Source organism: Branchiostoma floridae, chromosome 12, assembly GCF_000003815.2.
Source record: "Branchiostoma floridae strain S238N-H82 chromosome 12, Bfl_VNyyK, whole genome shotgun sequence".
Classification (NCBI taxonomy): Eukaryota; Metazoa; Chordata; class Leptocardii; order Amphioxiformes; family Branchiostomatidae; genus Branchiostoma; species Branchiostoma floridae.
The window spans coordinates 11,856,552-11,871,406 of record NC_049990.1 but is presented as its reverse complement, the minus strand read 5'-3'; the positions used below and the strand labels follow the sequence as shown (position 1 = coordinate 11,871,406).

The 14,855-nt window shown below is 38.1% G+C and overlaps 2 protein-coding genes across 2 annotated transcripts in view; both read right to left on the bottom strand.

The window, feature by feature from the left end:
* Positions 1-671: 671 nt before the first annotated feature.
* On the bottom strand, positions 672-11,138 carry LOC118428235 (cytosolic 5'-nucleotidase 1A-like; the record flags this gene model as incomplete). The annotated part of the gene is given in 6 exon segments (XM_035838242.1): positions 672-1,586; positions 1,938-2,125; positions 2,611-2,733; positions 3,058-3,187; positions 3,671-3,841; positions 11,089-11,138. Coding segments are annotated over 6 exon segments (1,074 nt in total). The 3' UTR covers positions 672-1,154.
* A 2,059-nt stretch (positions 11,139-13,197) lies between these two features.
* The window catches only part of LOC118427711 (major facilitator superfamily domain-containing protein 1-like), a 10,670-nt gene continuing 9,012 nt past the window's right edge, over positions 13,198-14,855 (bottom strand). The window contains exons 12-13 of the mRNA XM_035837621.1: positions 14,292-14,418; positions 13,198-13,952 (exon numbers count right to left, since the gene is read on the bottom strand). Of these exons, the coding sequence (XP_035693514.1) occupies positions 13,868-13,952; positions 14,292-14,418 (212 nt within the window). The 3' untranslated portion in view covers positions 13,198-13,867. The remainder of the gene's footprint in view (positions 13,953-14,291; positions 14,419-14,855) is intronic.

The window sequence follows — 14,855 nt, the reverse complement described above, 5'->3', positions numbered from 1 at the left end:
TATTGAGGTTCGACTATGTGCCTCAGAGCTGTGTGGTGGGAGGAAGTTGGGAAACTCAGAAAGAAGAAGGGATGTGGCCAACTTTAGTCAGATGGTGATTTGATTTTCCACCAATATGTCATAACATCAGCTGTTCACACGGTACAAAAATGAGATGCACACTTTCCTCTGACAGCCCTACACCAACTGTAAGATGAATACTTGGCGCCAACCCCGTCTGCTAAAAAACAAGTACCATTGGCTACGAAAGAGACAACTAACAACTAACAACTGTCCCTTATCGTAACAAAATCAGAACATCTGTATCGCCCATAAAACTTCTGACACCCAACCCAGATGAGAGGACCTAATGGCATTTTAATCACCATGTCACTCAAATCAGCAGTACAGTATGTGAGACATCCATACCTGTTAAGCATTATCGTTAAATGTACCTCAACTTCTTACAATTATACTTACGCTTCACATCTCCATGATATCCTAAGCAGACATAAATAAAACTAATTATCATATTAAAAAAACTCGGGGTTCCCCAAACAGCTGTCACCTCACCATCTGCTTGGAGCTAAGCCATTAACAAACACATAAAGCACGATGCCTGTACCAATATATCTCAAATATAGGGGTGATTTCTGATATTATTACATCGATTATAACGACAGATACGGCTCTGGACTTGGCCCTAAACGTTTTTACATTAATCCAATTCCAGCTCCGGGTTTTAGGTACACACCACTAGATATGAACATGTAATATTCTTGACAATCAAGTCTATATATCTTTAAATGCTTGTAACATCTATGTGACGAAAGTATAAAGGTCGCTCTACCTTTTTTTTTAAAAAGCTAAATATATTGACTATTTCTTAAGTGTGTGGAACAAAATGTGAGCATTATATGTTGGCGAGTTGCTAGTATGCATCATTGCATAGTTAATTTGACTTAGAAGTTGACATGTAGTCTGCAACTCCTTTGAAAGCATTGTAGAATGGAAAACATAAAATGGTTAGTAAAACAAACATAATTTCAGTGCTTTTCAAATATAGCTGTCAACACAATACTCTGAAAAGGCATTTAACAATAGGGAGCCAATAAGCTCATAGTTAAGTTAGACATCTACTATCTTTCATTTACTGTAATCACATGAATCCCCTATCACTTTCCAGACTTAGCCTTTTTTGTAACATGATAGTATCCCTTCATTGTACCTTTAGCATCTTCGCCTTCGACCGGATCTCCGTCGCGCTTTTTGTTCCCCACTGGCTTCTGGTTTTCATAATTGATGCCATAGGGGACCTTTGCAGCAGGGATTCCTCCTTTCAGAGCTGCATCGATGTGAGACTGGGAGTCATCCAAGAACAGATGCGGCCGGATTGCCTTCAAAATGGCTGTCTTGCTGGCCCCTGATTTGTAATGACACTCATCAATTTTCAGACCCCAATCACGAAGGGTGATGAGCGTACGTTGACCAGCACTGGCCCCCGATCTGGCCGTTACAAGATACGTGCGGATAGGGTTAGGTTTGTTTGCTTTGTGAAACTTCTCCTGGATTTGTGCAATTCTGCTGGCAAAGGTTTTCATTGGACCCTGCAGATATATTGAAAAACAAAACACACTCATAAACACCTATATCGAAGTCGCACTCGTACACAATTACAATACAAGACATATATCCTTTAAGAATATTTTTGAGAGAAACTCATGTTCAAAACTCGCTCATTCGCTTATTTATCGCGCTAGAAGCCCATTTTTCTAAAATGTATTGTAATTGCAGGTAACAAGATGGCAGAGTAAATTAAATACAACTTCCATTTTGATTATAGGTTCCATCACAAAAAATGTACTGATGTCATGAACCATTTTTCTGCATATCCCATCTTTAAATTATATGTCCTTTTCGGTCGGCATTCATCCATCCATCCATGTACTCGTGCTTACCTCGCCCAATGGAATGCCTGCTTTCTGTTCTTCGTTTTGCTGAAACCCTGCAAGCCCTTTCTCCTTGAACACTCGCTCTGACTCGTCCGAGAACAGAACCGCGTCTCCGTCAAACACGATCCGGAGTTGGTCTTTAGGAAGGTCTTTATGATCACCATTGTACTTGTAAACCACTGCCGCTGGGAAACCTGGGAGCGAAAAAAAAAGAATACATACTTGCAAACATTTCTAATGTCTATAGGTATCAACAGAAGTATCAGAAATCAGTATATTTCAGAATTAAGCTAGACGTTCCCGAGCTGTCTATTTATGAACCATTGATTTATAAATTATAGTGATTACCACGACTTGAGGCAACGCAGAATATGCGGAACTCTGTGGCTAGCTGGCTCCTTTGGTAAAAAGTCACCCGATTGCAATATTTCATTAAGCAAAAGAAGTCTTGTGGAGGTTGTACTTTCTCCAGAATGCCACAGTACCTACTCTGCAAGCAGAGGTTAGGCTCCGGCTGTTTTTTTAACGTTTTTTTTAGTCGTTTTTATCGGGCTTTCTATTTTGTCATTTTTCTTGAAGTACGCCTTTGATACAGCAAGATAAAATAAAAATATAAAGCCCGATAAAAACGTTAAAAAAAACAGCCGGAGCCTAACCTCTGCTTGGAGAGTAACATTACCTGCTTCAATGGCACTCCTAGCATCTTTTTCATCTGGAGACAGGAACAGGTCTGTGTTCCAGGCACCCAGGTATGTGTTAGGGTCTGTCCCTCCAGCTAAAGACAATCGCTCAAGACAGAGACCTGCAAAATATGCAAAGAAATTAAACTTTTCGTAACTGCATTGCTCTAAAGTTGGAATCTAAATCTGTAAAAAAAAATTCTGATCATAATCATCATATACACATCATAACACATGAATAATATGGTCACGGTGACTCCTATTTTGTCTTATTTTGTCTGCCTTGCCCTTGATAACCACATCCAATGCTTGTTCATATAACGTTATATTTCTTAATACCCATTCATACCTATTTAAAGATAAGTGCGCATTCTTTTCCTACGTAAGCTAAGATCGCACTTGCCTGTTGTATTGTTCTATGTCTAACAGAACCAACCCTGACTTACCATAATGGTTGATAGAGTTAATAATTCGGCTCCCTGCCTGTGCATGGTTACGGCTCACGATCACGATGTCAAACAGCTCGTCGTCATCTTTGTCGAGTTGTCGGATATGATCGTTGACAGCTAGAGCAGACTGAACCGTCACAAAGAAATAACCACAGAATGAGAGAGAGATCTTCAACATTATGATCAAAATGGAATATTTGCCCCGCCCATTCTTGCCATGAGTAAGAAATACATGAACATTTGGTTACCTTTCCAGACCAACGTATTTCTATATTTGCCATGTACATGTAGGTCATCATGACCAATCATCATATATGTTGCCATTATTTCATGGTCAAGAGCGCCATGTAAGTGGTAGATTTTAAATCAGAGAGATTTCTGGAAAAAAGGGTAAAATGTACTATACGGCCTGTACAATATCCATTGGACAAAAAACTCCTATATCATGAATCTTGATAGTAACCTTAGATTCACCCATGTTAGCAGAACATTTTTTAATAAAGCAAACAATTAAGGTACCTTGTCCAAAGGATAATAATGGAAGCAAAGTGTCATTTTAAGCGCGTAATAAATCAAACCAGTAAGTCATGATCGGTGACTGGTAACTCACTTTAACAAACTCAAAAGCTGGTCCCTTTCCCAAGACTTCTTTCTCCTTCTCCACCATGAGTTTAATGTACGCGTCTAGACCGTTTTCGTGGAAAAACTTGTCCTCCTCTTCCAGGTCGAACAGCGCTCGTGCAGACAGGGTAATAGTGAGCGTTTTGGTGGTGTCTTTAGGCTAGGATAAAAATAGAAGTAAGGCCACAGCAAGTAAATTTTATGGATGACATCCGCGCGCTCATTAATTTTCGCCTGATTTCAGAAAAAAAAACAAGATTTATTTTCTTCTTTGGAAATGGTCAACATGACGAGAAAGTGTCAAAATGGGGAATTATGTTGTGTTTTAGCCTATGATTGTACTTGTAAAAGTCACACTAGCGTGGTAGCCATTACTGTGATTATAGAAGTGAAACCAGCTGAACAGCTGTAAAAGTGGCACCACTATGGAAGTCATGAGTGTAGTTGGCAACATGGTAAGTAATACCAGTCTACCACACTAGTGTCACTTAAACAACACTAGTTCACTTCTTGAATACAGGAATTAATGATTTGTTGTCAGTGCTACCATGTTTTGTCACTTAAACTCTTGTTACGACGTTTATCATTATGGTGTCTATTTTGAAAATTTAGCCATCTTGTTTTTTTTACCCATCTTGTTTTTTTTTCGCCCTATCTCATTATTTTTGCAGTCTGCAGAGGATGTCATCCATAGAATTTACTTGCTGTGGCCTAATTTGTCAACTTAATTGATTCATATTCTAACTAATATCGCGCTCCTAGTTGTCGGCCCTACAGTCGGGAGGGGTCATTAACCCCAACCAGCGAGAGATTGTGTAAACACAGACTAATTTGATAAACATATACTAATTAACTAGAGTTCGGCGACCTCATACCTCCATGAAATATTGAGTGTTTTTGTCGATTTTATGTTTGTTGATGATGACTTGTATGTAATGATATTCGTGTTATTTCTACTAGTTGTGTGGATAGTTATCACATGGGCACTATGGTAACATGCAGCAGGTGTGGGGAATCTTTATGATGTTTATATTATCACGTTATGATAGTACTGGCAACTTACAAGGTAGAGAGTATGTTCAGAATTCATAACAAATAACTGCGACACATCAGGATACAAACTTACAAGCAATAAGACACAAAATGTCCATCAACCAATACCCACATATAGGTTACGGGGACAAGCTTATGCCAGATATATAATAATCCAAGTACATACCAACACAACATCAGCGTAACGCCACGTGGAGCACGAAACATCTAACAGCACAAACTAAGTATAACACACCAGGTCCCTAAAGGCAGAAGTGGATAAATACAAAGTTAATTATCATATTCAAATTGTCCAGGATCGGCAAACAGTTGCTCTAAGGAGTCAACTGTTACAGATACCCTAACCAGTTGCTATATGACGTCAACTGTTCAGATAAGGTAAGTCCAAACACATCCACATAATAGATACATGTATGTAATAAAACCGAGTACATACTAACAAAACTTCAGCGTGACGCAAGGTGGACCACATAACATCTAACAGCACAAAAGAAATATAATACATCATGTCCCTAAAAGCACAAGTACATAAATACAACTTATTATCACTTTCAAAACTGTCTGGTTCCCCCAAACCGATGTTCTACGATGTCAACTGTATATCGCAAATATAGGGGTGATTTCTGATATTATTACATTGATTATAACGACAGATATGGGGCCCAAAATCTAATCACTTTCAGCTATCATCACACCCCACCAACACATCAAGTATGAAACCAATCCACCCAGCCGTTCTTGAGTCGAGGCTATCGTTTCCCCCAAACAGTTGTTGTCAACTGATCAAAAAAAACATATGTTCATGGCTATCACTAGCGAAACAAATCACCTCACCATCTGCCTGGAGATAAGGTGATTAACAAAGAGGGAAACCACGATGCCTGTTCCAATATATCGCAGTTATAGGGGTGATTTCTTATATTATTACATTGATTATATCGACAGATACGGGGCCCAAAATCTAATCACTTTCAGCTATCATCACACCCCACCAACACATCAAGTATGAAACCAATCCATCCAGCCGTTCTTGAGTCGAGGCTATCGTTTCCCCCAAACAGTTGTTGTCAACTGATCCCCCCCAAAAAAACATATGTTCAGGGCTATCACTGGTGAAACAAATCACCTCACCACCTGCTTGGAGATAAGGTGATTAACAAAGAGGGAAACCACGATGACTGTTCCAATATATCGCAGATATAGGGGTGATTTCTGATATTATTACATCGATTATAACGACAGATACGGCGCCCAAAATCTCATCGATTCGAGCTTTCTTCACACCCCACCAACACAACAAGCATGAAATCAATCCATCCAGCCGTTCTTGAGTAATCATCTACACAGACAGAGACACATAACAGAAAATATAACCTCCATTCCATGGCATTTCATGGAGGTAATAAAGGAAACTAAGGTGGTACGGTCACGTGACAAGAAGCATGGGCCTCTCTAAGGTCATCCTGCAAGGAGCAATCAAAGGGAAAAGAAGACGAGGCATACAGAGAAAGAAGTGGGATGATAACATCAAAGAGTGGACGGGAATGACCCTTGCCAAAACTCAAGCTCAGACCCTTGCCAAAACTCAAGCTCTGGCCCACGACAGGGTGAGATGGAGGGAGGTGTGCTCAGCTGCTAAGTGCCCCCACGACCACCCCCGGTCAAGGGACCGGTAAGCGGTAATACTAATTAATGACAGGGGTGTTGGAGATACTCCAATAACAATTTTCAAACTACAAGTTGTGAACATGGCACATTGAACTCTGAAGTCATAACCGCATTCCCCCTACAACATGTTGATAATGTAATCCACATAGAATAGAAGATTAAAACAGCTTGTAGTATATTGTGAACCATTCTTTTGTTTTGACCTGCAATTAGCCCGGTAAGCATTCAAAGCACAATAAAAGTCTTCATTCAGAAACATATTATAGATATAGAGATTTTTTATAAAACTTTTACAGCCAATGAACCAGCAGAGATGTATTTGTGTTTGAAATATTTTAAGAGCAAATGTCTGTAAGGATCAAACAATGGTGGCAAAGGTAAAAAAATAGATTTGGCTCATATTTTGCACAGTGATAGTACTTGGTCCACAACCCCTCAAAATAGCTTTCTTTTAGATCAAAACTCCTTGTTGCCATGGTAACGGGCAAACAAAGTTTTCTTGCCATTTTCCCCAATTTTCGCATCTCAAAAACACAGAAGTTACTATAGCATATTTTACGGCACTGTCTCGGCAACACCTTTAAACCTATCATCAAAACAAAACAAGATCTAAATAAACCAACATTTTGGCTTTTTAAAAATTGTTGTGAAATTTCCAAAGTCGTACATTTTAGTTCTTGGGCAGCCTGAAAACAGTGCAATGTTTCAAGCTTAAAAAAAATGTGATTTTTGGCCCAACTTTGTAACGCTATAAGTGCCGCTCTGGTACTTTTTTTGGCTTGAAATTTGTACCATATATAGATCATTAGAATATCTATCAAATGCATTGTTGCGAAGTTTGGGGTCTTGTTTGGTTGTCACGTGACTGTCCCTAAAAGTAGACCACTTTTTGTGTTTGTCGAAAATTGTGAACTTTAGCCATGTTCAAAGTACGCTACATGACGAAGTAAAATATATTTCTAAATCAACTTCTTATCAAATGTGGATCTATGTATTTCCTATCAAATAAATGCTTGTAGAGTTTCGGGTCATGACGTTTAGTCACGTGGTTGTCCCTGAAAGTAGGCCATTTTCTGCATTTGACGAAAATTTTGAATTTTAGCCATGTTCAACGTACGCTACGTGACGAAGTAAACAAGGATTCTTATTTAACTTCCAGTCAAATGTACATCTATGTATTGTCTAGCTAATGAATGCTTGCAAAGTTTCGGATCATGACGTTCAGTCACGTGGTTGTCCCTGAAAGTAGGCCATTTTTTGCATTTGACGAAAATTTTGAATTCTAGCTTTCATCAAAGTACGCTGGGTGTCAAAGTGAACAAGAATTCTTATTCAACTTCGAGTCAAATGTACATCTAGGTATTGTCTATCAGATGAATGCTTGCAGAGTTTCAGATCATGACTTTTAGTCACGTGGTTGTCCCTGAAATTAGGTCAAATTTTGCTTTTGGCCAGAAATCGCCATTTAGGGCTGTAGTTAAATCTGTCGAATTGGGGAACTGAAATACTTTACTGGCACTGACTCTGATGATGTGTAGCCCTTAACATTGTCTGTTGAATGAGTGTTAGTAAGGCCTGGGGTCGTCTTTCTTTGCGGTGCAGTTGCTCCCTAAAGTAGGGCAGATAGTTAGCTAAATGCTGTTAGGAGGTTCTGTTACTTTGGAGAAGATGTCTCTTGAACAGTTTCTTTCTTTCAACATTGTCAATGTCCAATGCATATCATATTGGTACTACAATGACTTATAATGGGCTTACAGTGTTGAATTAAAGCTGAATTAAGCGATGACTCTGTTATAATTGTAAATATCAATTTTTGATAATGTAACTAAGATGTCGTTTTAAATTCAGCTATGTTCTATAATGCGCTCAAATTCACAATTTTTGTCGAGCACATAAAGTGACCTGGCTTCAGGGACAACCATGTGACTAAATGTCATGACCCGAAACTCGACAAGCATTTATTCGAAGAAAGAAAATTAAGAATACAAAGATGTACATTTGACCAGAAGTTTAATCAGAATTCTTCTTAATTTCGTCACGTAGTATCCCGCCTGGTATCCAGCTATATTATATCTCCCGAGTCTCCTCTGTCCTCTTCGCAAATGGCTCGTTCTCATTTAAATGTAAAAATGCTGTCGCCTGCTTTTGCGACTTGATTTGCAGCAAACTTTAGACAAAATCACAGGTTCCTTCATTTTTCCACAATCCCTGGAATGTTTTCCAAAAGATTCATTTTGGTTGATGGCTTGGAAGATTATCTAAGCCACGGGTGGAATTTCACCCCCGTAAAAAAATGGTTGTTGTCTGAGAACAAACGAAGAATTGAAATAGTAGCCAAAAATGCAACAATTCAGTGCCCAGAATGATTGTTCGGTAGATGAAACCAGCTGATCAGGCCCTTTGCCCGATAATGCCAGATCGGTACTGTCACTGATCTTGGAGGCTGTGTGAGGTGGGTTATTCATGTTGCCAAATTCTGTAACAAACGTTACCACCATGAGTACGATGGTTGCCATGATTATATTATCCACGTATAAGACAAGAAATGACCGTTTTTGTGACGCTGCACAGTTTTTCTGGCTTTCTAAAGAAACAAGGAAGGGTTGTTGACTGCCATTTGTATCCCACCTTGCTTACAAAATGTTGTACAGAAATGACTGTGACGAACGTTACCATTGTTCGAAGCTTTCTATTTGACCTGGTGTTAAAAAAGCTGCCCACTTTTTAAGTGTCCCTAGGGACATCCTCTTATACCTAAATGATGTAGTCAATAAGGCCTGGATTTTTTACATTTCAATGAGAACGAGTGAAATATGTATCTGCGAAGAGGACAAAAGAGAGCCGGGAACTATAATACGGCTGTATTATGGATACCAGGGTACACGTAGCGTACTTTGAAAATTCACAATTTTCGTCCAATGAAAAGAGTGGCCTACTTTCAAGGACAACCACGTGACTTTACTTCATGATCTAATTTTCTACAAGTATTCATTTGATAGCCAATACATAGATTTACCTTTGACAGGAAGTTGAATCAGAATTTTTTTTTGCTTCGCAATCTAGCGTACGTTGAACATGGCTAAAGGTCACAATTTTTGTCAAATGCAAAAAATGGCCTACTTTCAGGGACAACCACGTGACTTTACATTATGATCCGAAACTCTACAACCATTTATATGATAGACAATACATAGATGTATATTTGATCAGAAGTTGAATAAGAATCCTTGTTTACTTCGTCACGTAGCGTACGATGAACATGGCTAAAATTCACAATTTTCGTCAAATGCAAAAAAATGGCCTACTTTCAGGGACAACCACGTGACTTTACATTATGATCCGAAACTCTACAACCATTTATATGATAGACAATACATAGATGTATATTTGATCAGAAGTTGAATAAGAATCCTTGTTTACTTCGTCACGTAGCGTACGATGAACATGGCTAAAATTCACAATTTTCGTCAAATGCAAAAAAATGGCCTACTTTCAGGGACAACCACGTGACTTTACATTATGATCCGAAACTCTACAACCATTTATATGATAGACAATACATAGATGTATATTTGATCAGAAGTTGAATAAGAATCCTTGTTTACTTCGTCACGTAGCGTACGTTGAACATGGCTAAAATTCACAATTATTTTTCAAATGCAAAAAATGGCATACTTTCAGGGACAACCACGTGACTAAACGTCATGACCCGAAACTCTACAAGCAGTTATTTGATAGGTAATACATAGATCCACATTTGATAAGAAGTTGATTTAGAAATATATTTTACTTCGTCATGTAGCGTACTTTAAACATGGCTAAAGTTCACAATTTTTGACAAACACAAAAAGTGGTCTACTTTTAGGGACAGTCACGTGACAACCAAACAAGACCCCAAACTTCGCAACAATGCATTTGATAGATATTCTAATGATCTATATATGGTACAAATTTCAAGCCAAAAAAAGTACCAGAGCGGCACTTATAGCGTTACAAAGTTGGGCCAAAAATCACATTTTTTTTAAGCTTGAAACATTGCACTGTTTTCAGGCTGCCCAAGAACTAAAATGTACGACTTTGGAAATTTCACAACAATTTTTAAAAAGCCAAAATGTTGGTTTATTTAGATCTTGTTTTGTTTTGATGATAGGTTTAAAGGTGTTGCCGAGACAGTGCCGTAAAATATGCTATAGTAACTTCTGTGTTTTTGAGATGCGAAAATTGGGGAAAATGGCAAGAAAACTTTGTTTGCCCGTTACCATGGCAACAAGGAGTTTTGATCTAAAAGAAAGCTATTTTGAGGGGTTGTGGACCAAGTGCTATCACTGTGCAGAATATGAGCCAAATCTATTTTTTGACCTTTGCCACCATTGTTTGATCCTTACAGACATTTGCTCTTAAAGGGTCATAAGGAATGTAGTTCGCCATGTCAATCAGAATGATGCATATTACCCTTTCTTATTGATATTCGTGCTCATATTTTCATTGCATTACATTACAATGATGATATTGAGCATGGGGCCTAAGAATATAATTCACTTGTCTGTGTTCATATTGTATATAATCTGTAAGTTATCACCCCCGGCCAAAACATTGTCAAAACACATAACGATAACGTTACATGTTTTATCTCATCTTTACCAAATTTAATTTGGATTAGATATCAAGTAAAAAATTGCGACCTACCGGTTGTGCCCTGGAACTTGAAGCTGCCATTGCTGATAGTCGTTGTCAACGCTGTGAATGAAGAGATATAATTGACATAATCGATTTAGATTTATGCCATTGCCGGATTATCATCCTAATAAAATTGAAAAAATCCAAAGGAATATACATGTGTACAAATAATGGGGGCGAGATTATAGAGAAATTATTTCACCAGAATGGTTCTTAATATATAATCTTCACAAAATCTATGAAGGTGGAAAATGACGCTAGATTTTCTTCATTGTACGATGGCACGATAAACAAGTGTCTATAGAAAATGAAAGTGAAAGTACAAAGAAAAGGTTGTCCATATGGAAACCCTGCCCCTACATGGTGTATGTATATAGTTCCGCTTTCTTCCCGGCCGCCCGATTCCTGAACGTCACCCGGAAACACTGTGTAATAACAAATACAAGCAAGCGTATTTTCTATCGATAAGAAACGAAACTGGCATTACCTTGTTTGTCTTCAACCTGTTGAGGATTTCTTGAGTTTACAGGCTATTTCCTTCAGTACTCAATATTGCTTAGACCACGCCGGTTATCTGTTTCAGCGCCGTAGACAAAATGTCGACCGACTCTTGTAGAATATGCTAGGATCGAGACGTCAGGAAAACACGCCGTTCCCATTGGTACAGGGCTAGCGTGATGCTATTGAACTTGAACCTTGATACTTCCGCGTTTACTCAATTGGCCTTTGACCCGCAATCGTTCTTTGCTCGTGGAGTAATTGAACTTGGATTTAGCAACTGTGTACTTAAAGTGTACTTACTGTAACCTAAGAAAAAGAAAACCTCTTGGGATATACTAATATCGTAATGTCTTGGGATATACTAATATCGTAATGTCTTGGAATAGGGGTGGGTACCGTTTTTTCTTATTGGACGCTACTTCGCTCTTGTTCTTCGACCGGTAAGCCCTTAAACGTGTGAATGCCTGATCATATCTCATATAGCGTTCTTGATCATATAAACTAGGAAGATTGCAAATCAATTCTTTTTGTCAAGGTTACAGTTCACAATTTTGTATGAACGTTAAGATGTATTCATTAGTAGAATTACGTCAAAGAAAATGTGTTTTTCTAACGGTATGCTAATTTACGGTGAAATGCATGCTATTCTTCTTTTATTTGTCTTCTGTTGTAAATTTTTTTAGAAGTGATGTTAATATTAACATATTGCTAGAGTGTACCACCTCTCTGTTCTGTACTGTACTTTTTCGATTGATAAAAAAAGTGTTTTTCGACTAATCAATGAAGGAGAAAAGCTCGAAGCCTGCAGTGGCCATGACGTGGAGTAAAAGAACGCCACCTAGCGACTGAAGGCATAATGTAAGCTGACACATTCTGTCATGACATTACAGGAGATGATGATGTTAAGAACAACTGTATCAAATATTGTAAAGTATGCTCAATGTAGTATGTTTTTCCCGCCCGACAAACGAATTTATTATCTTTTGTCTGTTGCTATGATCATTTCCCCTCGAAATTTCGACACAATTTCTATTTTCGTTGATTCATCACTTGAACACAATACTACATAATACTGCTTGCAAGAAAGATGTTAAGAAAATGGTATTTGTCGTTAGGAGAATGTGTATTGGACACCAAAAGGTTTAGAAATGGTATTTGTTGTCATGGGAATGTGTATTGAACACCAAAAGGTTTAGAAAATGGTATTTGTTGTCATGAGAATGTGTATTGAACACCAAAAGGTTTAGAAAATGGTATTTGTTGTCATGAGAATGTGTATTGGACACCAAAAGGTTTAGAAAATGGTATTTGTTGTCATGAGAATGTGTATTGGACACCAAAAGGTTTAGAAAATGGTATTTGTTGTCATGAGAATGTGTATTGGACACCAAAAGGTTTAGAAAATGGTATTTGTTGTCATGAGAATGTGTATTGGACACCAAAAGGTTTAGAAAATGGTATTTGTTGTCACGAGAATGTGTATTGAACACCATTCACCTCTTCTCAGGCACGGGTAATAGAAATCATTGTAAAGTTCATGATTGGGTGGACCGAGGTGGGTGGACTGACCATTGCATTTTATTACAGCTAAGGCACCTTAGAAAACAATCATAAAAGTCATTTACAGCAACATCTTTTATTCACAAAATTTGCATTGTAGTTCCACTTTGGACAAAATAATTTGTTTTTACATGACTCTCAATTCAATTGCTACAGTTGTTGACCTCCAATACTTAGCTTAGGTCAAAACATGATCAGTATTTCTTGCAATGAATTTCTGCTTTCCCTTATTGCAAACTTGATTACAGTCTCAGTAAGTCAATCGGAGTTCTATGCAGAAAGGAAAAAACAAACATATAAAGACTAAAGTCCATAAGCTATATCCACACTTTCAAAGATATCTTTTCACCCTCTCAATTTACATAATGTAACCTATCATAGGTTAACTGTTCATTCTAGACACTTGAAGAAATGCAATGGCAAGAGACAATGTAGAGTTGAATACTTTTCAATATCTCTAGTTTACGTTCAAAGTTAATAATCAATTCCAATGGATATTGAAGTATATGCACAGGGTAATATCAAACAAAAAAGAACTTTATGTGCTATGTAGTTAAAGGTACATTTGATGATGAAGAAGATTCTATTTCAATGAAGAAAAAAATTATGTGAAAACGAACATGTACATGTATGCACTTGCAGATGAGAAGTTTAGACGCATCCTACAGCTGCCCCCCTTCCCTCAAACTCTTTCAGAGTTTGCTTTCCATTGTGCGTATATGTAAGACTACTGTGTAACTCCTCTTCTGAAGAAACTCGAGGTGTGGATGTCGAAATGGTCTGGCAGCTTGGCACCAATACGGGAGTAGAACCTGAAGGGGAAACAAACATGAAAACTTGGTCAAATGCAAACATTCATAAAAATTCTGGACTTTCGATGAAATGCAATGATTTTAAACTTCAAATGATAAACTACTTTTAAACAGGGTTTCTTTAGCTTTTGCAGAATTTGTAAAAAAACAAAACATACAAAGATACTGTAAATGATAAAGTAAAATTTAGATATGTGTAACTATTAATTATCTGATTATCTACAATGTACTTGTTGTCCCTATAATTGTTGTAGGGTAATCAGATACACTGCTACAACAAGTCTGTGTAGTGTTTGTAGCACTTGCAAGTAAACAAATAAAAAGGAGAGTAACATTTACCTGTTCCTCAGTGCAAATGCAGAGCGAGGTTTAAATCTGACTCTTTCGTCCTGTTCTGCGGCTTTGGCCTTCTCTTCAGCCTCCTCTTGTGCATCCCTCTCCCATGTAGACATGTTCAGAGCTCCTCCTGATGTACAGAAATAAGTTTAGAAACAGTTACACATTTCAGATGGAATCTACTATCTTTTGCCAGTATCAATGAGGAGATAACAGAAGATTTCTATCCCCAACTATGAATTGATATATAAAGGCATACTCCTACGCAGGGACATTCAACAGCCAAACTGCCTGTCTGGATGTGCCCTGCTCTTTCAACCGTCATTCTTAGTTCCTGTGGACGCCCGCCCCCCCCCAAACCAGCTGTCGGCCAATCAGAGAAAAGGCTTTCCGTTTTCAAATGCAGTCTCGTATAAGGGTAACCTCATTGATATTTATAAGCAGGGCGGTCAGGAACTAAGGGTGATGGTTGAAAGAGCAGGGCACATCCAGACAGGCAGTTTGGCTGTTGGATGTCCCTGCATTGCATAGGAGGATGTATAAAGGTGGTGAACACAAAGTTAGATA